Below are 27,551 nucleotides of genomic sequence, written 5' to 3' on the forward strand. Positions count from 1 at the left end.
CAACCAAGGTGCACAGAAAAAAAAAAAACATTACAAAGAGTTAAAACCCATTTAACAAGGGATATAACTCCTGCAATAAATTTTTTTTGGACCGGCTTCAAAATAATTTTGTTATGTCCCTTACTTTTGAATCCGGAAGTCGAGGTCACTGGTACCAACAAAAATGAATGTCAAGGACCTGAAAACAGTGCTGGGATTACCCGCCCAAATCATTACCCGGGTAATACCCGGGTAGTGGTCGGATTACCCGGGTACCCGCGGGTACCCGTGGCGGGAGTGACTTTTTGACCAAAAAAAATGTTTTTGTGAAAGGGGGGGGGGGGGGGGGGCTTTATTATTCTTTAAATTTTTTTATGTTTTTATTCTTTAATTTTTTTTTTAGTCATTTATTATTTATTATTTATCACAACAAATGAAACGAAAGTAAGAAACAAGGATAATTAATTACAATGAAGCCAAAATAAATAAATTTTAAAAATACCTGAGATTCCTTTAAAAGATAAGAACTAGTATAGTCCTAATCTGTTGATTCCAAAATTGAATCAAATGTGTGTTAACAAATAAAACAAAAAAATCAATGTAATTGAAAAATAAAAGAGGAAAATCTTTTGAAAAAAGGTCATGTGAATGTAAATATGTAAGATCAAAATTGTATTACATCCAATTATCACTCAGTTCGGTTTCCATATTTTGTTGAAGCGGGTACCCGCTACCCGTCCCTTTTACTCGAGTACCCGGTTTAACTTTATTACCCGCGAGTACCCGCGGGTACCCGGGTACCCGCCCAGCACTACCTGAAAACGAAAGTAAGATAAAAAGTGCCGAGTGTTGAGCGAGAGCAGTGTCTCAAAAATAAATAAAAACAAAAAGACACAGGTAAACTCAATATTTCTTTATAAGCAGGTTTAGATGTTGTAATTTGACTTTATCCTTTTCAACTTTCACTCCTCCATGCCGATGACTTTCTGCCTTTGACAATTTGAATTTGATGAATCGGTAAGTTAAAAGTGAAGTTGAGAATTCAAGTGATTGTCTCCAGCCAGCACTCACTCACAGTCACAGTCAGGACTCACTGACAACTGATAGAGAGACACCCACATCCCGAGAACCTGTTTTTATTATTTTTATTTTTTATTCAAGCCTTTGTTGTCAGCATTGGTACAACAGTGGAGTCCATGCTGCCATCTTGCATTGCTCTAATATACTTTGCACAATTTACAATTTACAGGGGGTTGTCCTTGAACTTGAACCCCAGACCGACTGATAGTGATAGTGATAGAATACTGGTGTCAGATGTAGCACAAGTGCTAGTGTGTAAAGTAGCTAAAATCTAAAATGGTAAAGCTTCAATTTCGATTCACAAGTTTCTATATCATTGGTTTGTCTTATCTTGTTTTATCATTGAGCTCCAACCGGCTGGGATTTGAAAAAAATTAAGATTGCATTATAAGAATAATAATTCATAAATTTAAATGAAAAAGGGCCCTTGCCAAGGCTTTCTTACCACCGTGTAGGTCTGAGTCTGATAACCCAAATTGTTATGATCTCATTGTTGTAACGGAAATACTCTCAAACCAACACAAAATTTAGTCCATTACATCAATGTTAAATCAAGCCCATTACTGCGTTCGGATATCAGACCTGCAAATATGTGCAAGTAGGCCACTGCCCTTGAATGAGAATGGAGTGCAATACAATAATTAGACAACTGGTACACAGTTGCGACTGAGATGAGAAGATACAGGCTGCATATACTTGGAGTAAGCGAAACCCACTGGATACAATCCGGACAGAAACACCTCAAGTCTGGGGAGAAGATTTAATATTCAGGGAGAGGGGACGGGATTCATACACAGGGAGTAGGAAAAGAAAGTATTGGACTGGAACCCTCAGGGCAGAAGATCAAGGGGAAGGCCACGAGGAACATGGAGAAGAATTAAAGAAGCTGATATACAGAGAAGTGGTAAGACCTTGAGAATGAGATAAAAAAGTTAGATCAGGATAGAGAAGGATGGAAACTGTTTGTCTGTGGCCTATACCCTGACCCAGGGTGAAAAAGGCAATGATGATGATGATGATAGAGAAGGGTGGAAACTGTTTGTCTGTGGCCTATACCCTGACCCAGGGTGAAAAAGGAAATGATTATGATGATGATGATGATGATGATGATGATGATGCACAGTTTGCTTCTTGAATCTACTTCTGCCTTTATGTGGTCTTGTGGTATGACACTCACTTTCGGATCGGAAAGTCTTGGGTTCGAGCCTCGCTCGACGCATAATTGAGTCCTTGGAAAAGACTCTTTACTCACATATTCTCATTGTACTCAGGTGTTTAATGAGTACCTGGTCAAAAGAGTGTTGCAAGCGATGAACTCTGTCTGCCCAAACTGTCGTTTGTTGTTTGGTATCATTCATGAAATGTTTAATTAAGCTAAATCAAACATTACATTACAATCTCTCTGATTTTTTTGATTTTTATTTGTTATCTTTGATATTTTAATTTTTGTTTTGATAATAATTTTTGTAATATTTCTTGACCAGAATCATGAGGCTCACGTTGGTTATATGCGGCTATTTCAAAAAATTTGTGGAGCGGGAAATTTCAAAAGGCTCTGGAGTATCTGTGTACAAACCGATAGTGGGATGGAAGCATAAAAGAAAGAGAAGGTGGATATTTGATGAAAACAGGCCATGGACAGATGCAGCTAAGGAAGCCAATAGGCCTGGTAACATGATGACCGAATTAGTGGAACCTATACCAGAATCGGAGTGGAAGATTTTCAAAGGGGATATTGTAAGTACCTCCTATCTTCATTCTTTTAAAAGCAATGAAAATGGATAAATAATTTACTATATAAAACAAAACATATATCTATCTATCTATCCATCCATCCATCCATCCATCCATCTATCTATCTATCTATCTATCTATCTATCTATCTATCTATCTATCTATCTATCTATCTATCTATCTATCTATCTATCTATCTATCTATCCATCTATCCATCTATCTATCTTTTTTGTCAAATTGGGTAACTTTGTCTCAGGAGGAAACATTTCCTCGTTAGAATTATCAAAAGGACTCATTAAGGAGCAGGCACTGGTGTAAGTTAGAGAAAATAGAATCCTGAAGAGGTGTATGTTACATTGCCTGACAAAGCAGAAAAAAAATACAAGAAGAAAAACCATTCCAAAAAATTAGTCTGGCTCGCGATATTAAAAAAATTGAGCGTTATATAGCGCAATATCCACTAAATGTGCTCAAAGCGCTTTACAGGGGGTCCCTGGTCAACAGCAACATTTAACATGTAGGATGGGACATGCTGCCAGTTAGGCGATATTACACTTTTTCGGACAAAGACAACGCTGTTAACGGCCAGGTACTCATTTTACACTTAAGTACGGTGAGAATGTGAGTAAAGAGCCTTTTCCAAGGACTCAACTATACGCCGAGTGCGAGGCTTGAACCCAGAACTTTCCGATCTGAAAGCGAGTGTCATACCACAAGACCACATAGCCGCACGAGGTATGCTATTTTTTATTGACGTTTTTTTTTCTTGTATTAGTATTTCTGCTTGGGCAGACACTGTCCGTACACAGACGCTGTCCGTACACAGAGATGTCCGTACACAGACGTCCGTACACACACACCTTTTCTGAACTTTTTGGATCTGGAACATTTTGAATGGTTTTATTTTATTTTTCATCTTAAAAGACTCAGTTTCCCACGAAGGAACATGACTCTTTTAGCTCACATGGGGATGTGCTCATGTGACCCAAAATCATTCTTATAACTTCCAAGATAATTTCTCAAGAAGAGATGAGTAATTGAATATAGAAGAAATTAGCACATAGAAGATAATTTCTCACAAAGAGGTAATGAATTAAATTAAGAATAAATTAAAGGCATGTTTGAGAAACTGATTCATCAGTTTTGGTTTCGTCTGACTTGTATTTTTTTTTCAACTGAGCACTAAAGAGAGTTTGCAGAGAGTGCGTTTGATTATTAATGTAAATTATATTATTGTAATAGTAAACAAAATCCCCCCCTGACAGGTCAATTCTGTTTTCAATCTCTGATTGCATAGAGTTTTGTTTCCTAATGCCACTAAGTTGTATGGAAAAATAGTCCTTCAGTGCCATAAGGCCAGTGGAGCTTGGTTTCAATTGTTTTAAACCCACAATAACAATTGCTTGTTGCCCTTTTGATAGGATGATAGTAGTCTATCGCAAAGTGTGCGGCTATGTGGTCTAGTGGTATGACACTCGCTTTCGGATCGGAAGGTCCTGGGTTCGAGCCTCGCTCGGCGCATAGTTGAGTCCTTGGAGAAGGCTCTTTACTCACATTCTCTCACCGTACTCAGGTGTAAAATGAGTACCTGGCCGTTAACAGCGCTGTCTCTGTCCCAAAAATTTGTAATATTGCCTGAAAGGCGTCATGTCTCGTACTACATGTTATGTGTTGCTGTTGGCCAGGGACCCCTTGTAAAGCGCTTTGAGCACGTTTAGTGGATATTGCGCTATATAAAAGCTCAAGTCAAGTTAAAGTACTTACTTACCGCCAGATCTAATAGCCCAGTTACCCAATCACTCTCCAGAGGTGCATAATTGAGTCAATGAAATTTAAAGTAGAATAAAAGGAGTAAAAATGACTCGTATACAAGATACAACACAAAATAAACAAGGTTTCGGCCTTTAGCATTCTTAAGGTAAACGTAGATAAGAAAAGGTGATATGTTATATTATATTATTTGCATTAAAGATAATAATGAGAAAACGTTGTTTACTTTGTGTTGCATTTTTATATGAGTCATTTTTACTACCTTTATTTTAACTCTAAACATTTTACCCAATCTCTGCTGTATGGACAGGATTGGGGGGAGTGGGAGTCAGAAATAAAATCACAATTTTACCCTGGTTTGATTTCATTCCCTTTGCATGTGAAGCAAGTGCTTTACCAATTGAGTTAAGTTATGATATGATATATGATATGATATAAGTCCAGATTTATGTAGGCTTTTACAGCCTTTTATCTGCTCTTGTGCATTCGTGAACGTATATAATTCAAGTCTCTCAAAACTGGGCATGCCACATAGTGGAAGGAGGTGTCTGAATTTAACTTTACAAACAGTATTTTTCTGTTTCAAAATGAGCATCAAGACGGCACTTGAATGCCTGCAATGAAGGGGCGTCGACAACTGTTGCAGGCAGGCGGTTCCATTTGTCGACTACCCTAACTGAGAAAAAGTTCTGCCTAAGGTTTAGAGAACACCTTTCTTTGGAGAGTTTGAATCTGTGTCCTCTGGTGGTGCTGGTGGAATCAAGATTTAAAGGGCTCGTGCTGACATAGTATAAATTATGTTTGTATTTGTACGCTTCAATTAGGTCTCCTCTGTCTCTCCTATACTGCATGCTAGGTATTCTTATCTTTTTCAGTCTTTCTGTGTATTCTAGATCTTTGAATCCCGGAATGACCCGAGTTGCGCGTCTTAGAACACTTTCTATGAGGTCTTTGTTTTTCTGTAGTCGTGGTACCCATGCTACATTGCCAAATTCCAAGTGGGGACGTACAAGTGCAGTGAACAATTGTCTCATGTTATCTCTATCAAGATGAGTGAACGACCTCCTAATGAGGCAAACGATTCTGTTTGCTTTATTTACTTGGGTTTCTATGTGCTTAGAGAACTTCAGTTCCTGATCTACTAACACACCTAAAAGTTACCGGGACCCCATAGTGGACACTACTTTGCTATAAAATATGATCAAAGGGAGGCAAGCAAATTGTCACACTGTCAAGCTTGATTGAGAAGAAGTTGGTAAACTCCAGCATACACAAATCATTGAAAGGCTTCGTATGGGAACAAGACAGACAATGGACGTTTCGGGTACAAACCCCCCGTCAGCACGTTTTCCACATTTATTTGTGTATTGTTGTGCTGACGAAGGGTTTGTACCCGAACCGTCCATTGTCTGTTTTGTTCTCATACGAAGCCTTTCCATTTTTACTCTTTCGTTAGTATTTTATGATCACCGGCTTCAGGCAGCCCTTACCGTTTTCTACACAAATCATTGCTGACTGAGAGTGAGAGTGTTAGTGGTGATATATAAAATTTTTGGGGGTTAAATCGAGCTTTTATATAGCGTAATATCCACTAAATTTGCTCAAAGCGCTTTTACAAGGGGTCCCTGACCAACAGCAACACGTAACATGTAGAACAAGACATGATGCCTATAAGGCGATATTACAATTATTTCCCGCTGTTTACGGTCAGGTACTCATTTTACACCTGAGTATAATAATAATAATAATAAATGGCATTTATATAGCGCTTTACCCTGTTGTCACAGGCTCTAAGCGCTTTACATTGATATAAAACAAAACATATATCTATCTATCTATCTATCTATCTATCTATCTATCTATCTATCTATCTATCCATCCATCCATCCATCCATCCATCTATCTATCTATCTAAATAAAATCACAATTTTACCCAGGTTTGATTTCATACCCTTTGCATGTGAAGCAAGTGCTCCACCAATTGAGTTAAGTTACTGGGACCCCATAGTGGACACTACTTTGCTATAGAATATGATCAAAGGGTGGCAAGCAAGTTGTCACACTGTCAAGCTTGATTCTCCAGCATACACAAATCATTGCTGAGTGTTAGTGGTGATATATAAAATTTTTTGGGGGTTAAATTGGGCTTTTATATAGCGTAATATCCACTAAATGTGCTCAAAGCGCTTTTACAAGGGGTCCCTGACCAACAGCAACACGTGACATGTAGAACAAGACATGATGCCTGTTAGGCGATATTACAATTATTTCCCGACAGAGACAAACGTTGTTAACGGTCAGGTACTCATTTTACACCTGAGTATAATAATAATAATAATAAATGGCATTTTTATAGCGCTTTACCCTGTTGTCACAGGCTCTAAGCGCTTTACATTGATGTAAAACAAAACATATATCTATCTATCCATCCATCCATCCATCCATCCATATATCCATCTATCTATCTATCTATCTATCTATCTATCTATCTATCTATCTATCTATCTATCTATCTATCTATCTATCTATCTATCCATTTATCTATCTTTTTGTATATTCTCTTTACTCTTATACAAGTACAACTATCCATTATAAGTACAAGTGGTCACTGCTCTATTACGCTTGTTTTAATTGATAGCCCCTCTATAATCTGTATAGTCTCTTTGCTCCTTTACAAGTGCAACTATCCATTATAAGTACAAGTGGTCACTGCTCTATAACGCTTGTTGTATGTAATTAATAGCCCCTTTTGTGCACTAACCCGCTTCACTGTGTAACACCATTTTTGTTCTTGTATCCTGCTTCTTCATCTTATGTGACCTGCTGTCTCAAAGCTTTAGCATGTCCGGGTGTCTTAACTCACTCAATCCTAAAGTTTATTTTGCTACTTTTCAAAATTGGCAATGGATGTATAAAACAAAGTAGTTCTTTAGAGCCATTAGGCTCATGGAGTTGATTGGAGGCGTATCCCAGTTTCTATAGTGTGAAACAAACAATACCAATTGCTTACTACCCTTTGAGTAGGACGCTATTCTATGCACAAAGTATTTTCGATCCTATAAATCTAACAAATACAGCTACCCAATCACAATCACTGATATACTTTTTTTTTTTTACTGCATGCCATTGTGATTGATCTAGGTCCTTTTGCGTGTGAAGAGATTTTATTCTAACCCCGTGCCCACTCAGGAGTGATTGGGTAGCTGGGTCTGTCAAATCTGGTGGAAAGTACTTTGCGAGAGACTAGCATCCTATCCAAAGAGTAGCAAGCAATTGCTATTGTCCGTTTCACTCAATAGAAACCGGGATAAACTCCGACACCATGGCCCTAAAGGCTCAGAAGGACTTCATATTATAGCACTGAGTACTGGACAGAGAGAAATAGAGAGAAAGAGAGAGAGAGAGAGAGAGAGAGAGAGAGAGAGAGAGAGAGAGAGAGAGAAAGAGAGAGAGAGAGAGAGAGAGAGAGAGAAAGAAGTGAGAGAGAGAGAGAGAGAGAGAGAGAGAGAGAGAGAGAGAGAGAGAGAGAGAGATTATCAACTCTAACGACTTAGTGAACCATGTCGCTGTAACTCAAATCTTTCCTATCTATCTATCTATCTATCTATCTATCTATCTATCTATCTATCTATCTATCTATCTATCTATCTATCTATCTATCTATCTTTCTATCTATCTATCTATCTATCTATCTATCTATCTATCTATCTATCTTTCTATCTATCTATCTATCTATCTATCTATCTATCTATCTATCTATCTATCTATCTATCTATCTTTCTATCTATCTATCTATCTATCTATCTATCTATCTATCTATTTATCTATCTATATCAGACCGGTGTCTGTCCGTCTCTGCCCTGCCAGTCTATCCATGCATATTACTATTATATTCCGCTCATTCATCGTGACCGACCAATCTCTATAGTGAATAATCGAAATGTATAAACCATTCATTGATCAGAAGATAGGTATTGAATCGAGTGCTTCTGATGTTGCGTTGAGGACAGTGAAGTAGGTCAACCATTCGGACGACTTGTCGACCTGTCGCTAAATTATTTGAATGCGCTCCGCTCCTGGTTGTTGTTTTCGTTGTCAACGGTGGAAAAATGGGGTCAACAGTTTTGATTCATCCACTGACACTCGCAAAGAGATCACACACGTCACGTCCCGTCTGTTTTTGTACTGCCTTATTGTATAAAACAATAGGATTCAATAGTCTGATGTCACGTCGCCCAGCAACGGCGGCCATCGTGGTTCTCAACAAAGAAAATCGGTACTTTTTATTCTTCCTGCCGGCTAGAACTTTTCATAATATGTCTTGTGATCAGAATGTATAAAAGTCAAAGCATGATCATATTTATGTTTTTCTCCTCTGGATACACTTTTATGCTCGCCGGAGAAGTAAATCATAAGGGCGTCCGCTATTGTTCCGATAGTTTAGAACCAGTTACTAAGTTACTCTGCGTCATTACGAGGGAAATGGCGTCACGACTGTTGAAGCCTATTGCAGAAGACATTAGAAAGAAACTGGAGGCAGCAGAAATGTGGTTTCTTAGAAGGATATAAGGAATCTCATGGACAAAGAATAAAACTAATGAAGAAGTATTAGAGCAAGCTGAAACTAAAAGGTTATTAATTCGTACAATAAGAAAAAGACAAATGCAATTTTTAGGGTACCTACATCGACATAAATGTATTGAACATCTTGCTCTCATACGAAAGATAGAAGTTAAAAAGAGTAAAGGTAGACCAAGAAAAACATATTTGAATAGTTTGAACAGCTGGGTGACAAAGAAAGAGAAGAGTAATATTAGTTTTCTGAAGTTATCCGATCAGAGAGATGAATGGCGTACTATGATCACCGATGTCTGACACAGACTTAGTACTTGAAGAAGAAGAAGAAGAATTGTATAAAACTTGAAAGGGGCTCGATAAGTTCAATGACTAGAGCCAGTGACTTCGTATATGAAGTCCTAGACTAGAGCTTATTGCCTCACAGTCAAATGGGCCTATGTCGTCATTTTATTATATAATACCAAATAGATTATCATCAATGAGGAGTTTTATGACCCGTGCGTTGACCCGTAATCATAGGCAGCGAATATGTAGATAGCAAAGATTAATATCTAAATTCCACTATCTAAGAGTGTATCAGGGTTATTAAGTCACAAAAAATTACGTTTTTTTGTGGGTTTTTTTTTTGGGGGGGGGGGGGGTATATATTTTTAATTTTTTTTTTTGTTTCTTTAACTTATATATTTATTTATTTACTTATTTATTACTTGATTATTCATTCTTTTTTATTTAACTCAGTTTTTTTGGGGGGTTTTTTTTGGTTGTTTTTTTATTTTTATTTATTTAATTTTTTATTAATTTTTTTTTTTTTATCTCTATACCTGTTTATTGTCGTATTTAAAAGACGGAGATAAATCTAAACCGGCAAAGTAACGACAAAATTTGGGTGTCTCCCATTCCTGAGGTTAAAAATTAAAAAAAAAAAAAAATAAATGGACCGATGTCGACTCTGAGCACAGTCAGTAGTTTCTATTTTTCAACCCAACAGTAGGGCAAGTGGGGAGGGGGGGGGGGGGGATCCACACCCAACTGTTTCAGTTTATCGTCATAAAGTTTCTATTGATGAGGTGATCACACAAACAGAATACAAATATCCCACAGCCGTTCACACTTGGATTCTGTACCAAAAAAAAAAAAAAAAAAAACCATTAAAGAAAGGAACACCACGTCATAAATTCCAAATTTTCTCTTTAATCTCATAGTCACCATTTTGGGGGTAATTTCACACCCATCGTGAAAAAAAAAATGCAAAAACGAGAATGAAACAATCAGGAACAAAAATTCATGTCTGAAACACAACAACAATCTTTGTAAACTATGTCATGAAACCAATAGGCCTAGGCGGGGGTCCCGATAGCTCAGTTGGTAGAGCACTCGCTTCACAATCAAAGGGATGGAGATAGATCGGTCCCAGGTGCAGTCTAGCGTTTTGAGTATACGATAAGTATTCTCTCCCATTCTGCTTGACATGGTCACGGACTGTTTCCCAGTTTAGGTTGTATATAATTTGGCAGCACACATATGTAGCCCATCCCACCAGATGTAGCAAGATCGACCGCTTTCACCATATCTACATGGTCATACGCCGCCGTCTTTTCTTGTAGTTCAATCACCATAAATAGCCGAGCTCTATAGAACTGTCATCTGCATTTTTTGCCAAATTGGGACCTAAAATTTGCCAAATCTTGCCATAAAAACCCCCCAAAATTTGCCAAAAAGACCAAAATTTGCCAAAAAATTGCCAAAATATTTGAAGATTTTTTGACGAAACGATCCATGACTGAAGTTGGAAGTGTAAGTGACTCGATTTATTTGACTTGAGAAATGAAATGACTGTGAATAGCTTTGTTACAAAGATTTTAAAGGATCATTATCCGTAGAGAGTAGCTTCCCTTGGTTCGGGCGCAGGCAAAGCTGCAACATTTCTCAAGTTTCGCACTTTTTTTTCGTTATTTTGTTTTCGCTTCTTTTTTTACCCAAAATTTGCCACGATTTGCCAATTTTGGGAAATTTGCCAAAATTTGTGGATCGCCCTGATATTTGCGGCCGCAAAAAATGCAGATGACAGATAGAAAAAGGAGAAATACATGAACAGAAATCCCTTCTAGATCCAGCTCCAAAGCATGTGCATACATACTTACTTACTTAGGCCGCCCCCTGGGGCTCTTGGGGCGCCCAACATGAGCCACAAGTCTTCGCCATTCTGTCATGTCCTCCATAAGTGTACGCAGCTCCCGGGTGTTGTCCATTCCTGTGTCATCTAGCAGACAGTCAATGTAGGTTTTATTCTGCCTGCCTCCGGTTCGCTCAGGTGGTTCCCATAGCACAAGACTGCTTGCAATCTCCTTCGTGTGTCTCCAGCAGTGCCCCGCAAGTCTCAGTCTTCTCTGTCATCTAGCAGACAGGCAATGTATGTTTACATGAGTAACATTAATCATAAATAAACCGGGGATTGATTATTTCTTTATCAAGCATTATTTAGAATCTACCCACAGAAGAAGCATTTTTTTTCCGTTTCATGCTTTATACTGTTCCACAGTTTTACAGTTCTGTTTATATTTTAAAAATCCCCTTATGCTAGTTTTGTATCTGTCAATGAAGATATTAAACCAGCCTCCTTTGGTAAATTGAGCTTTGTTATATAGCGCAATATCCACTATATGTGCTCAAAGCGCTTTACAAGGGGTCTCTGGTCAACAGCAACATTTAACATGTAGGACGGGACATGCCGCCTGTTAGGCGATATTACAATTTATTGGACAAAGGCAACGCTGTTAACGACCAGGTACTCATTTTACACCTGAGTACGGTGAGAGAATGTGAGTAAAGAGTCTTTTCCAAGGACTCAACTATGCGCCTATGGTAATTTTTTTGTTTTCGAAAATGAAAAAAAAAAATTAGAATTGTCCAAGTCATCCTCGTGATGAGCTCATTTATAGAATTGAACGGGGTCTCCTCCCCCCCCCCCCCCCCCCCCCCCCCCCCACCCCCATTTTCTTATAGTTAAGACTAGGTAGGACCAATACTGTAACCTGTCATGATATTAAAAAGGCCCTCAATGCAGTGGCGTGGCGTGCTTACAGTGTAAGATGGTGCCCGATTCAGAATAAAATGACGTAAAACATGCTATAGATATTTTTAAATACAAAAGAAAGGGGAAAAAATATACAGAAAAGAATTACTCAAATAAATATGAGGCGGTTTATACAATTTCTCAGTTTTATTTACTTTTAAAAATGCTGTAATCCATTTTTTAAAAAGATGGATGCTGTGCCAGGCACCAAATCTACCAATATAGCCACGCCACTGCCTCAATGGCACGTAACCTTTTCGTTGCCCTTCTTTGCACAATGCTAATAGATTGCCATTTTGTATAAAACTGGACTCCCAATGCAATTATTGTCGTATTCAAGGATATTCCGTACGAGGGATTTGTACAAAGTATAAAAATACATTTAATTTGTCAACAAAACTTTCGAATATTGATATTTTTGTAACAAGTGAATGGTTTGAAACATTACAACAAAAAAAAACCTAGCTTTATATCGCGCAATATCCACTAAATGTGCTCAAAGCGCTTTTGAATCTAACCACAGAAGAAGCATTTTTTTTTTCGTTTCATGCTTTATACTGTTCCACAGTTTTACAGTTCTGTTTAGATTTAAAAGATCCCCTTATGCTATTTTTGTATCTGTCAATAAAGATTTTAAATCAGCCTCCTTTGGTAAATTGAGCTTTTTTATATAGCGCAATATCCACTAAATGTGCTCAAAGCGCTTTACAAGGGGTCCCTGGTCAACAGCAGTATTTAACATGTAGGATGGGACATGACGACTGTTAGGTGGTATTACAATTTTTCGGACAAAGACAACGCTGTTAACGGTCAGGTACTCATTTTACACCTGAGTACGGTGAGAGAATGTGAGTAAAGAGCCTTTTCCAAGGACTCAACTATGCGCCGAGCGCGAGGCTCGAACCCAGGACCTTCCGATCCGAAAGCGAGTGTCATACCACTAGACCACATAGCCTCACAATTCTGCTGTATTCTGCTGACTGTTCTTGACATGGTCACGGACTGTTTCCCAGTTTAGGTTGTATTGTTTGGCAGCACATATGTAGCCATCCCTCATTACAATCTGTTTTCGTTCCCACATTACAGATTGTTTAAATAAAGACGCTTAAGATTTAGCTCCTCTTGTAATCGTTTCGGTAGCGAAATTGATGGCTATGTGGTCTAGTGGTATGGCACTCGCTTTCGGATCGGAAGGTCCTGGGTTCGGGCCTCGCGCTCGGCGCATATATGAGTCCTTGGAAAATGCTCTTTACTCACATTATCTCACCGTACTCAGGTGTAATATAAAATGAGTACCTGGTCGTTAACAGCCTTGTCTTTGTCCGAAAAATAGTAATATCGCCTAACAGGCGACATGCCCCGTTCTACATGTTAGATGTTGTTGTTGACCAGGGACCCCTTGTAAAGCGCTTTGAGCACATTTAGTGGATATTGCGCTATATAAAGCTCAATTTTAGAATTTTAGAATTTTTAGATGAATTGTACTCAATCAATATCATTATTGTCAACCCTGTGTATCCCTCTCTACATTTGTACTTAGTCACCGTAAATTCTTCTGTAGCGAGATCCAAAACGTTTCAATCTTTCTTTACATGAACGATAATAAATAGACATTGAATTTTGAATGTTAAAAGTGATTTAAGTGTATGCGAGTTTTGTAATCGGAATACGACTTTTTAACTTAGATTAACATTGGAGATTTCGTCATAGATCAATGAGGAAGTAAAGTGATAAATAATTATACAGTCAAATAAATTTAAATTTGAGCTTTTATATAGATAGCGCAATATCCACTAAACGTGCTCAAAGCGCTTTACAATGGGCCCCCGGGCCAACAGCAACACTTAACATTTAGGATGGGACTTGACGATATGACATTTTTTTGGACAGAGACAACGCTGTTAACGGCTCGCTACTCATTTTGCATCTGAGTACGGTGAGAGAATGTGAGTAAAGAGAGCCTTTTCCAAGGACTCAACTGTGCGTCGAGCGAGGATCGAACCCAGGACCTTCCGATCCGAAAGCGAGTGTCATATCACAAGACCACATAGCCGCAGAAAAATAAATAAATGAAAGAATGAATATTTATTTGAAACGATTGTTGAATATTTGAATTGAATAGAGCCTATCGACCATCTCAAAAAGATTGAAATTCGCGGTTTTTTGCTTTGTGGATGTTTGGCTTTGTGGATGTTTGGCTTTGTGGATGGATGTTTGGCTTTGTGGACGTTTGGAAAATAATTGATTTGACCTGGATCGGTGTGACCAGACGGATCGACATATTTCGACTTATTTTTTCTAAAAAAAAAAAGGTTATTGTTTGAATTTGAATTGGTTCCTGAAATAGAATGGACTCCTCCCCCCCCCCCCCCCCCCCCTTCATGCTCACCTCCCCGACCCTCCATTTTGTTGCCTAAAGGGTTTTTTTTGTTTTTGTTTTTCTTTTTTTACATTCAAAGAGAATTCATTTTCGTGATGGCAAAGAGAGAAAGGGGGGGGGGGGGGTGGGGTGGTGAAGTGAGATGCTCTCTTAAACTCAAACTAACTTTGACTTTAAAAAAATAAATGAAGTTTGAATTAGCTCTTGAAATAGAAAGGACTGGTTACACCCCCCCCCCCCTCTCTCTCTCTCTCTCTCTCTCTCTCTCTCTCTCTCTCTCTCTCGCGGAAGGGGGGGGGGGGGAGTGGTAAGAGGGGAGGCTAAGATTATAGTGACCCAGATCTGTCCTCCATTCTCTGTTGTTTTTTTTTCAGTCCCTTGATTTCTCCTACTGTCCCAGATTTTCGCCCTCACCAGGGACTTCTAAAAATAGTATGTCTTTTTGATCGCCTAGGCCTTCACCTCCCCCTCCTCTCTCTCTCTCTCTCTCTCTCTCTCTCTCTCTCTATATATATATATATATATATATATATATATATATATATATATATATATATATATATATATATATATCACTCTTTCTCACACACAACCTTCGCCAACCGAATATAACGTACCAAGCGCGATCAGTGGCCGGGTGGTCGTTGGTGATTGGAAAATTCTGATCCCGATTTTGTGTCTGTTATTGGTATCGTACTCTACACATTGTATTAATTAATTACCCCACTCGACTCGGGTGTGAATGAGTACCTACGTGGCTACAGGCGGTGACGGATATTGTAAAAGTGTACAAAAGGATGACTAAAATGCGACTGGCACAAAACATTGTGTAACCTTGTCTGTTTATAGATAGTTCAAAGATGACGTCACTCAGGTCTTTGTTGTTGTTTTTTGCCATCCGCGTTTATGAGTAATTCTCACTGAACTGTATTAACCCGACTATAAACGTTCATGGATGCACACAATTTTGTGTGTTGGTCCGTTTTACTTCCGGATGGCAATGTTTTGAACTTCTTAGCCAAGTGCATACTACCTATGTCTGATTGACATGATCTAGTGAGAAGTGAATACGAATATGGCGTATAAAAGCGATAACAAAGAGTTGAGTGACGTTAACTTCATTCCTTCTTGTATAGCGCGAAATGGGCAAAATAGCAATTGCATGCTACCATTTGGATAGGACGCTAGTATAACTCAAACGAATTTTCAACCAGATCTAACACAGACCCAGCTAGCTACCCATCAGGAAAATATCTCGACTTCACCCGGGATCGATATCCCGGTCACTTTGCAACACGTGACGTGGTGGGGGAGGGGGGGGGGGGGTTAGAGGACCAAGAGACAGAGAGAGTGGGTTTAGGGGTTTAAAGACAGGCGGAGGGGGAAAAGTTAAAGATATATAGAGAGAGTAAAATAGGGGCGTGTGGAGAGAAAATGTGTGTGTGTGTGTGTGTGTGTATGTGTAAGCTGTGTTATCTATGTGTAAGTGTGCGTGTGGAGAGAGAGAGAGAGAGAGAGAGAGAGAGAGGGGAGGAAGAGAGAAAGAAAGAGAGAGAGAGAGAGAGAGAGAGAGAGAGAGAGAGAGAGAGAGAGAGAGAGATGGGGGAGGGAGGGGGGGGGGGGGTGGTGGTAGCAGTTTTGGAATGCCGTGCCCCATTAGTCCTAGAATGTTATGTTTATATTATATGTCATTTAAAGTTATATAACTATCGTTAGCCACTCGCGACCACAATTCACACTGCGCGATTAACTCTGACATACCTACATAGTTATAATATCTTTATTTACTTTGTTTACAACGTGTATTTTGTGTTCAGTTATAGCTGTGAGATCAGTGTGCTAATGTTATGTCACGTAATGGTCTTTATTTATTTTTTCTCTCTCTATTGTCATTACCATCCCTTCCGTCAAAATTGTTTTTAATTTGTATTTTACAATCGAAAACAACGATCTGTTTTCGTTCCCATCAAACTAGGTCACTGGGTCGCTGTGGAGAATTAGGTCACGGGCTGATCCAATCACAATCGCTCAGTGGCCTAGTATCACCTCCTTACCCCGCCCTTACCCTTCACCCTTTTTCCATTTTGTTTTTTAACCCTTTCATTTCATTCCTCGCCGCGCGCGCTTAGTTAGTTGGGGCTAAGAATGAAACTAGGGCGAATACGTGCAGTTTGGAATAGGTCGGTTGTGGTACAAAAACTGATTGGTTTTTGCGTCTGACTTCAGTCAGAGCCAGATCGAACATAGTTGCTTTTTTGGAGTCAGAGGCACGGTCATTCATCGCACAATGGGACGGGCGCGCAGGTAGCGTTTTAAGGATGTGTGTTTAAACTCTTGTGGTTTAGGACTGAAAAAAAAAAGAAAAAAGAATTAGTGATTTTTGTGTGTGTGTGTGTGTGATGAGTTTGATAATTGTGATTAATAGATAATGTAAACTTGACTACGAAATGGCAGCGGACGTTAACATCGATGGATGATGATGGCTTCAAGGAAATCTTGTTGTGGTGTGTGTACACATTGGACTTTATCGTGTGTCCTAGTTGAGTTAAAATAATGAGCTGTGTTTTGTAATCGACACCTATTATTATTATTATTATTATTATTATTATTATTATTATTATTATTATTATTATTATATTATTATTATTATATTATTATTATTATTATTATTATTATTATTATTATTATTATTATTATTATTATTATTATTATTATTATTATTCGTGGAAAAGGAGTATGGATGGATGAGTGTGTTGTATAGAATATAATATTATGAGTTAGTTTGTTAGGGAGATTGTTCGGTGTTGTTGATATTATTACATATTGATTACGTAGGTAGCCCATGTGCTTGTAATTGATTAATGAATGTGTCTCGATTTAGTTGTGCTTGTTTCCCATGGTTTTTTTTTGGGGGGGGGGGGGGGGGGGGGGTTTCAGAGTGAAAAAGGTATGTGAGGACCCTTTTTAAAAATATTGTCTATATTATGATATGATATGAGGTATGATAGTGATGGCGTTTTGTAAGAATTTGTAATATAACATTATTCTCTTCTAACGGCAGCAAATTTAAGGGTTATTTTTTTTTTCTTTTCTTTCTTTTTTTTTTTTTTAAGAATGTTTGAAATTGAGAGAATTCTCATGTATTAATATTAATGATATGCGTCTATGTAATTTTTTTTTTTTTTTTTTTTTGGTATTCTTCTAACGGCAGCAAATTTACGGGGAATATTATTTTTCTTTTCTTTTCTTTTCTTGTTTTTTTTTTTTTAAGAATGTTTGAAATTGAGAGAATTCTCATTTATTAATATTAATGATATGCGTCTATGTATTTTTTTTATTTTTTTTTTTGTATTCTTCTAATGGCAGCAAACTGGGCGAATTGAATTATAACGTTTTGAATTTCATTTGAAAAGTAACCGTGCGATCTTGGGACCTCCGTGATAATGGAGTGACGAGATGATAATGCACGGTGTATGATTGAGCAGAAAACGCACAAACTGTATAACATTTATATCTATGTATAATATGAATGGGAAAGATGTTTATATAAATATGTGTATTGCTCTCTCTCTCTCTCTCTCTCTCTCTCTCTCTCTCTCTCTCTCTCTCTCTCTCCTCTCTATCTATCTCTCTCTCTCTCTCCTCCTATCTATCTCTCTCTCTCCTCTCTTCTCTTCTCTATCTATCTTATCTATCTATCTATCTATCTATCTATCTATCTATCTACCTCTCTCTCCATCTCTCTTTCTTTCTCTATCTATCTATCTATCTATCTATCTATCTATCTATCTATCTATCTATCTATCTACCCTTCTATCTATCTATCTATCTATCTATCTATCTATCTATCTATCTATATCTATCTCTCACGAAACGCTTGTAATTCCCGGTGTAACCGTTTGTGTGTGTGTGTGTGTGTCCGTTTGTGTGTTTGTAAGGGGTGTGTGTATTTAAAATGTAAAAAGAAAAAAAAATGCTAACAACAAACAAAATAAAACAGAAAAAAATCAAAAACAACAACAAATACATAACCTACAAAAGGAGAAGAAAAAAAAATTAAAAAAACCTAATCAAAAAAAAAAAAAAAAAAAAAAAAAAAGAAAGAAAAAGAGAGAAAAACAAAAACAAGAGACGGTATGCAACGCCCGGTGATTGCAATACGAATACGATTATGACGATAGAACAGTAAAGTTTGCTGCCCCAAACGTAAACAAAGGTCGAGAAGCACGTGGCAAACCACATGTTCCTGTCTTGACAGCTCACGTTCCAATGTAAATAATAGAAAAAAATAACCTTTAAAATTTGGCTGTTAGGTGGCAAAAGAAACACATATTCATAAATACTCGATCATGCATCAAATAATGTCTAGATATGGATATTTTATGGAACAAAAGGTAAAATTTTCTAAAATTTATCAAAAGTTACAGTCTATCTATTTTTAGACCAGAGCAAATTATTGCGCTGGTGTGAACAAAACGAGAATTATTCGGAGCCTGATTTTCATAATAATTTAGCCTTATATTATTATTTCTGCAACTGTTAGATTTTATGTAAACATATTTTCAATACTGAAAGTGTATTGCCTACAACTCAAACTACAAAATTGGGAGACCTATATTGTGCGTAAATTATTCCGGTCCCTAACGGAAATCACTAGGAACTTGTTATTGTTTACGTTTGGGGCACCTAACTTTACTGCTCTATAGGTGTGACATGACAGTAATCGATTCTACTTCCCGGTGTGTCAAACTCGGTGTTAGAGGGATCGGTCGTTTGGTGATTAAATTCGATTACTTTGACCACAAAGATTTGAGTGAGTTTTAACCTGTGAAGGAGACGATGTGCCATAATGATATAACTTCGATTGAGAGAGAGAGAGAGAGAGAGAGAGAGAGAGAGAGAGAGAGAGAGAGAGAGAGAGAGAGAGAGAGAGAGAGAGAGAGAGACTTGCGTTGTGATTGAGAGAAAATGGGTTTGTAGACAATTTTGATGTGCCATATTTCTCCATGAATAGAAGAAAGGGCCGAATGGTGAACTATTGTGCCAAAGTACTTCGAACGAGAGAGAGAGAGAGAGAGAGAGAGAGAGAGAGAGAGAGAGAGAGAGAGGTCTCATGTACCATATTACATGTGGTGTGTGTGTGTGTGTGTGTGTATATGTGTGTGTGTGTGTGAGTGAGAGAGAATTCTCATGTGCCATATTACATGTGTTTGTGTGTGTATGTGTGTGTGAGAGAGAGAAATAGATAGATAGATAGAGAGAGAGAGAGAGAGAGAGAGAGAGAGAGAGAGAGAGAGAGAGAGTTCTCATGTGCCATATTACATGTGTTTGTGTATGTGTGTGTGTGAAAGAGATAGATAGATAGATAGAGAGAGAGAGAGAGAGAGAGAGAGAGAGAGAGATGTGAAAGAGATAGATAGATAGATAGATAGAGAGAGAGAGAGAGAGAGAGAGAGAGAGAGTTCTCATGTGCCATATTACAATGTGTGTGTGAGAGAGAGAGAGAGAGAGAGAGAGAGAGAGAGAGAGAGAGAGAGAGAGAGAGAGAGAAAGAGATCATGGTGCCATATAACATTGTGTGTGTGTGTGTGTGTATGTGTGTGTGAGAGAGAGAGAGAGAGAGATCTCCTGTGCCATATTGTTTGTGTGTGTGTATGTGTGTGTGTGATAGAGAGAGAGATATCTCCTGTGTCATATTACATGTTCGTGTGTGTGTGTGTGTGTGTGTGTGTGTATGAGATAGATATATAGATTATATATATATATATATATATATATATATATATATATATATATATATATATATATATATATATATATATATATATATATAAAATATATACGTACACATATAGATTGACATGACATATGTAATCAACTAATTGAATGGCAGTCCCGGTGATATTTATTGATATCAATACAATAATTGATAACACTATGACATGATATAATTGATAATGATGATGATGATGATGATGATGATGCTCATGCTCATGCTATATTCTACATACGTGCCATACCTGTATTCATAGAACTAACATTTCTTACTATTTATTGTTATATTATTATAATATTATCTCAAGCCTACCTTACCTAGTTCGAATGTGAGGGAGAACGTCAGAAATTGGGTCATGTTGAAATTTATCATCTTTTCAAATAAGGAGAGTTCCCTGGTGGACAGAAAATAAATATTTTCAAGTGGAAGGGGAATGGGTGAGAGGGAGTGTGGGGGGGGGGGGGGGCACTAAAAAAAAAAAAAAGCTTGTTTTAGGAGAAGAAAAATAGTGTTTGTGGGAGGGGGGGGGGGGGGCTAAACAAAAAAAGCTTGTTTTAGGAGAAGAAAATAGTGTTTGTGGGAGGGGGGGGGGGGCTAAACAAAAAAAAGCTTGTTTTAGAAGAAGAAAAATAGTGCCGGGGTGGGGGGGGGGGGGGAAATAAACAAAAAGAAGCTTGTTTTAGAAGAAGAAAAATAGTGTTGGGGGGGGGGGGGAGGGGGGGGGGGGTCACACTTGAAGAAAGAGACATCAGATAATGTTTGCTAAATTTTTAACGGTTTTTCCCCCTTATGGAGGTGACAATGTAAAAGTGATGGTGGCTACAGCATGGATGTTGAAGATGATGACGATGATGATGATGATGATGATGTGTGGTTTGAAAGAGATATTTTTTGTGTGATTGTGATTAGAACCTGATGTGCGTGTTAGAATTGGTAGATGGGTCGGGTTGGGGAAAGGGGGTGGGGGTCGGGGGGGGGGGGGGAGTTGTCTTGAGTACGTACGTGTGTGTGTGATGGGATTTGGAGAAAATGTATACCCGGTGATTGGGACGTGTAGATATTTGGATGTATGTCTGTAATGTAATTGTGTGTGTGTGTGTGTGTGTGTGTGTGTGTGTGTGTGTGTAGGAATGTATGTATGTATGTATGTATGTATGGAATGATGATGATGATGATGATGATGATGATGAGCATGATTGATAATGGTATCCCGGTTATGATAACCATAAAATGTGTTTGATTCAATGTTTCTTTTTTTTTTTTTTTCGTTCTATTGGTCACCATGTCATGTCAATACTTGTAAATGACCACTATATTTCTGTATGAAAGTGTTAGCTATGCCAGATTCTTATAATGAGCTGTAGGCTGTGTATTACTTACCGTAGCAAGGACGTGACCAGACAAAATTCACCAGGTCCACTTTATATTATAGTATAGGCGAGTGTGTGTTTGGTTTAGATAGATAGTTCTTCAAGTGTTATTGATGTTAATACAAAATTTGTTGTGTGTGTGTGTGTGTGTGTGTGTGTGTGTGTGTGTGTGTGTATGTGTGTTAACTTATGAAGTGTAGGATACCAAGTCAGACCTGCCTAGTAGTACCGAAACATTCGTAAAAATACGTATTTTTGACACCAGCTACAGAATCGCATTCTCCTCTTTGGCTTAATAAATCTCATTGAAAAGGAAAGTTTCGTTCTTCAGAACCCAAATTCAGGACTTTGGAACGTTTTTGGATCATGCCGAGGACAACTTATTCATTTCTAAAGCTATTTGAAGTGACTTTTTCTTATTTTCTTCTTGGAAACTACACTTTTTTTTTTAAACTATGAAGTTGGCAGCTCTGCCGAGTACCTAAGTCGTGTGTGAGTGGTGAGGGTACAAAATTATCAACACCACTCAGAAACAGTTACCACCGTACCTCTCGGAATTCCTTATACGAACACCTACCGACCTCGTCATCGTCTTAGTTATTTATTTATTTCTGTATATTTCACACCACCACCACGCTCTTTCTTATGCTACCTGCGTGTGCTTGTAACGTTCTAACTACAACTCCCATTGTTGTGTGTGCAATGAGTGCCTTGATAATATTAGTCTTTTACTAACGAAATATCCTCGTCGAGAACTTTAAAATGTGAGTACCAAAAAAAAAAAAAACAAAAAAAAAAAAAAAAAGAAACAAAACAAAACAAACCAAACCACAACGAGCAGTATATAAAACCTCTGTTGCTGAATTTTAGATTCGTGTTCGATACAAAGTATATTATGAGGATCACCGTGGAAATTTGAGCAGCTTGAAATAACATGTGATGAATGCTGGGAATTATAATATAAATATCTGGCTGTATCTCAAGTACTTGTATAATGAAAAAAAAAAAATTATATCCCTTAAAGAAAAAAGAATTACCAACTTGAACTGAAACAGTAGCAGTGCAATTATATCGAGTTGGGCCTGTGACCTTGACCGGAAAATACCTCTCACATTAGGTACTAACTACTAAGGTAGATTAGCCACCACTATCTGGATTGACCATCGAAATGTGTGCATCGTTCTCACCTGCTTTCCTGGCATCCAATGATGATGCTGATGCTTGTCCAACGTGCTTTGAACACTGTCGTCATCTCGCACCGCCGCCGCGGCTTTGGCTTTTGGCTTTTGGCTTTTGGCTTTACATCATCAACTACACATCCTCGTTTGTCGGTGAGTACCTATTATTTATTATTTATTTATCTATTTATATAATTTGCTTACCTTCATTTATAATCTATTTATTAACTCACTCAACCCTAACACCGACTATATCCGTAGTTTACCGGGTCACTTTTACCCCATGCCTATTAATTACATTTTTTTCTGAGACAAATTACAGGCTTAGTAGTATCAAAACTAATATTTTTCATTTTTACATGTTAATGATAGTTGAATAAAACTATCTATGTATGCACATGCTCATTTCTATAATAATACAGCTTTTCCAATTTTGAAAAGTAGCAAAAATCTCTAGGATTGAGTGAGTTAACCTTTATAATTGAATCATGTGATAGTTGTAGTGTTTTGCATTGCATATTTCTTGAATATTGTTGGTATTTTCCATTGATTGCCGGATCTTCTTTTCATTATTATCCTTTTATGTTTATTAGTTTGTTTGTTTGTATGTTTGTTTTGATGGAAGTCGAGCAATGGTGGATCGAAGTGATAATAATGATAATAATAATGATAATAATAATAATAATAATAATAATAATAATAATAATAATAATAATAATAATAATAATAATAATAATAATAATAATAATAATAATAATAATAATAATAATAATAATAGATCTTTATTGTCCATAAATACAGTCCTTCGGGGCCATTCGGCCCATGGAGCCGGAGTTTATCCCGATTTCTATAGCGTGAAACGGACAATAGCAATTGCTTGCTATCCTTTGGATAGGACGCTAATCTATCGCAAAGTAGTTCCAAATCTAACAGACTCAGCTACCCATCCATTGCGGGTGAACCGGGGGTGTCAGAAAAGAAAAAAAATCTCGACAGCACCCGGGTTCGATCTCGGTCCCTTTCAGGTGTGAAGCGAGTGCTCTACCAACTGAGCTATCGGGACCCCCTGGATCAAAGATGAGTTTAAAAGTCCATCGTTTATATTAGGTGTTGATCTGGTTGGCAATCTGCTCGGCCAAGCTGGTAATAGAAACAGCATTGTATGTAGATACAATCAAATTGCTTCTTAATGAGTCGTTTTAAGAAATATATTTATATCAAACATTTTATTTCTTCATGCATAGCTCGGTTTATTGATTCTATACATGTTTGAAGAATGATGATGATGATGATGATGATGATGATGATGATGATGTTGATGATGATGTTGATGATGATGAATGTGGCACCGCGTGTTGAACACCACATATAGATACACTGTTAGGTTATAAAAGCGTCATCAATAATAATAGTGATAATAATAATGATGATGATGATAATGATGATAATAATAATAATGATAATAATAATAATAATAATAATAATAATAATAATAATAATAATAATAATAATAATAATAATAATAATAATAATAATAATAATAATAGTAATAATGATGATGATATGATAATGATGATGATGATGGTGATGATGATGATGATGATAATAAATAATAATAATAATAATAATGATGATGATGATGATGATGATGATGATGATGATGATGATGAATGATGATGATGATGATGATGATGATGATGATGATGATGAATGATGATGATGATGATGATGATGATGATGATGATGAATGATGATGATGTATGATGATGATGATGATGATGATGATGATGATGATGATGATGATGATGATGATGATAACCGTATAGATGGATTAAGGTCTTCGATGCTGAATCCATTCTGTGTCGTTTGGAACGAAAGTTATAATGCAGTCTTTTTAATGTAGTTATTTATACATTGTAACACTTTGGGCAATGCATCTTTCACCATTGAAAAAAACAAACCAACAACAAACAAATAATTATATATTGTGCTTTACTTCTTCATTCCTTCAATAAATAATAACTTGAAGTTGAATGTAAGCTTCAATTTAATTACAAAAACAGATCAAATGAACCACAGATGTGGTGTTTCAATCATCCTGTTTTGTTGATAAAGGGGAAACCCGAAACGTTCATTTGATCTGTTTTTGTAATTAAATTGAAGCTTACATTCAACTTCCCGTTATTATTTATTTCTTCGAGCTTCGAGCAGCAACATTTACACTTCATCCCTTCAGTATTTCAAGATATAACCAAAGAACATACTTTGCATGTCTTCCTCTTATTAGTTCTTATCTTATCTTATCTTATCTTATCTTATCTTATCTTATCTTACTAAAGGCTTAATAGGAATTATCCTTTAAATGCCTTATACAATAGTTTATAATTACAGAATCTCATATAGCTTGTATTGTATCATTTACAGACAGTTTTACACAACTTTGAATGTCAGGAAAAATGTATCAATCGAAAAATACAATCATAGAATACTGTTAATTGAAAACTGGTCAAGATCGAATGAATCATAAATGTACAAAGTTCATAGTACAATGAAATATTAATGACAAAAATAAACATGAAAGAAACAACGATAATAAAGCATACATTAGTCTCTGATAATTATGATTTTACATTGTTTCAGATGTCATGCATTTTACTGGTCAACATTTACAAACCAGTCTACAAAATCATGAAATTAATGGAAACAGTTATATCCACATGACAATTTAAAGTTTAAAAGATAAATAAATAAATGGATAAATAACTACAGAAACAAACAAACAAATAAATGAATAGATAAATAAATAATTAAATAAAAATTAATAAGATCAAATTAAATTAAAAAATTAATCAATTAATTAATTAATTAATTATTATTATTATTATCACCACCATCATCACCATCACCCCCATCCATCATTACCATCACCACCACCATCATTATCATCATCATCATCATCATCATCATCATCATCATCATCATCATCATCATCATCATCATCATCATCATCACCACCATCGCCATCACCATCACCACCATCACTATCAATAGTATTTCTCCCCCCGTTTATGCTAGTTGTAGTTACATACTCGTCGCTTAGAGTTTCACATACATACAAGCCCATCATCACACACGTACGTACTTACCCCCCCCCGCCCTTCCCTGAAATATTGCATAACTCGTGCCATTTAACAAGCTTGTCTTTGTGTAGAGAGAAAGATTAACTTATCATTAATTGTATCATTTTTTTGTGTTATCAGTTTGACGATAAAACAAACCACCATTGTTTTCATTCGCAATACACATCAAAGTGACATGAACTAGGAACCAGGTTACTGGTGTAACATAGTTATCTGGAAAGATATGTGTGTGTGTGTGTGTGTGTCTGTGTGTGTATGTGTGTATGCATGGAACAGTAGCAGCCATGACAACCAAGTACCCCCCCCCCCCCAAAAAAAAAAAAAACAAAAAAAAACAACAACAAAAAAAAAAAAAAAAAAAGCAACAACAAAAACCAAAAAGGAAAACATACAACAAAAAACAACCCCCCCCCCCCCCCCCCCCCCAAAAGCAACAACAAAAACCAAAAAAGAAAACATACAACAAAAAACAAAAACACATCAAACCTGCCCTGATGCCATGCACACCTTTTCAGACGCTCTCAATAGATAGTACGCGCTTGGCTAAGAAGCTCACAACATTGCCATCCGGAAGTATAACGGACCAACGCACAAAACTATGTGTAATCATGAACTTTTATAGTCTGATCCATACAGTTTAGTGAGAATTACTCATAAAGGCGGATGGCAAAAAACAATAACAAAGGCCTGAGTGGCGTCAACTTCGAACTATCTATACAAAGAGATTCACTCACTATTGCACGCTGGAGACGAATAATCACTTCGATAAAATCGCTAATCTCGAAACTCGGTCTTCCTTATACTTCTATAAATACTCAGTACACACACGGTCCAGTCTTTGACTCGATAGTATACATATAATAATATATTCAATGTTACGAGTTGTTGCAGCACAGTGTGTTAGGGCGTGTAATAATCGATAATTGGTAGTAATTAGTATTATTATTAATTATTATTATTAGTCTTCTTCTTCTTCAAGTACCAAGTCTGTGCCAGACATCGGTGATCATGGTATTATTATTATTAGTATTGGGCCATTTTGGATACTATAGGTTTTGTTAATGAGCGCTGAATGTGCACTAACTAGTTTTGTTGTTTTAGTGACGTATTTCTACTCTGTGTAGAGTTTTAGTTTTGCTTTGTCGTGTTATGCATTTGAGTAAATGAGGTAATGTTTGTGATAAAGTGTTAATGTGTATCTACATTCGGGGTATTTTATTATTATTATTATTATTATTATTATTATTATTATTATTATTATTATTATTATTATTATTATTATTATTATTATTATTATTATTATTATTATTATCATTATTATTATTATTATTATCGATTTATTTATTTATTAATTTGTTTATTTATTTATTTATTTATTTATTTATTTATTTTACTTTGTTAATTTCTCTTTGGTAAAAACACGTTGTTTTTTTTATCGTGGATTTACATTAAGGCTATTTTGATTTCCTTATTGTTGTTGTTTAGAGAGAGA

The 27,551-nt window shown here is 36.8% G+C and overlaps 2 protein-coding genes across 2 annotated transcripts in view; both read left to right on the forward strand.

The window, feature by feature from the left end:
• The first annotated feature begins 772 nt into the window (after positions 1-772).
• The window catches only part of LOC144966141 (large ribosomal subunit protein uL24m-like), a 63,131-nt gene continuing 36,352 nt past the window's right edge, over positions 773-27,551 (forward strand). The window contains exons 1-2 of the mRNA XM_078902256.1: positions 773-876; positions 2,544-2,796. Of these exons, the coding sequence (XP_078758382.1) occupies positions 2,548-2,796 (249 nt within the window). The 5' untranslated portion in view covers positions 773-876; positions 2,544-2,547. The remainder of the gene's footprint in view (positions 877-2,543; positions 2,797-27,551) is intronic.
• The window catches only part of LOC144966140 (uncharacterized), a 14,532-nt gene continuing 8,377 nt past the window's right edge, over positions 21,397-27,551 (forward strand). Inside the window, exon 1 of the mRNA XM_078902253.1 lies at positions 21,397-23,072. Within this exon, the coding sequence (XP_078758379.1) occupies positions 22,947-23,072 (126 nt within the window). The 5' untranslated portion in view covers positions 21,397-22,946. The remainder of the gene's footprint in view (positions 23,073-27,551) is intronic.

This window comes from Berghia stephanieae, chromosome 2 (assembly GCF_034508935.2).
Source record: "Berghia stephanieae isolate SIO BIC M18660-M18661 chromosome 2, UCSD_Bste_1.3, whole genome shotgun sequence".
Classification (NCBI taxonomy): domain Eukaryota; kingdom Metazoa; phylum Mollusca; class Gastropoda; order Nudibranchia; family Aeolidiidae; genus Berghia; species Berghia stephanieae.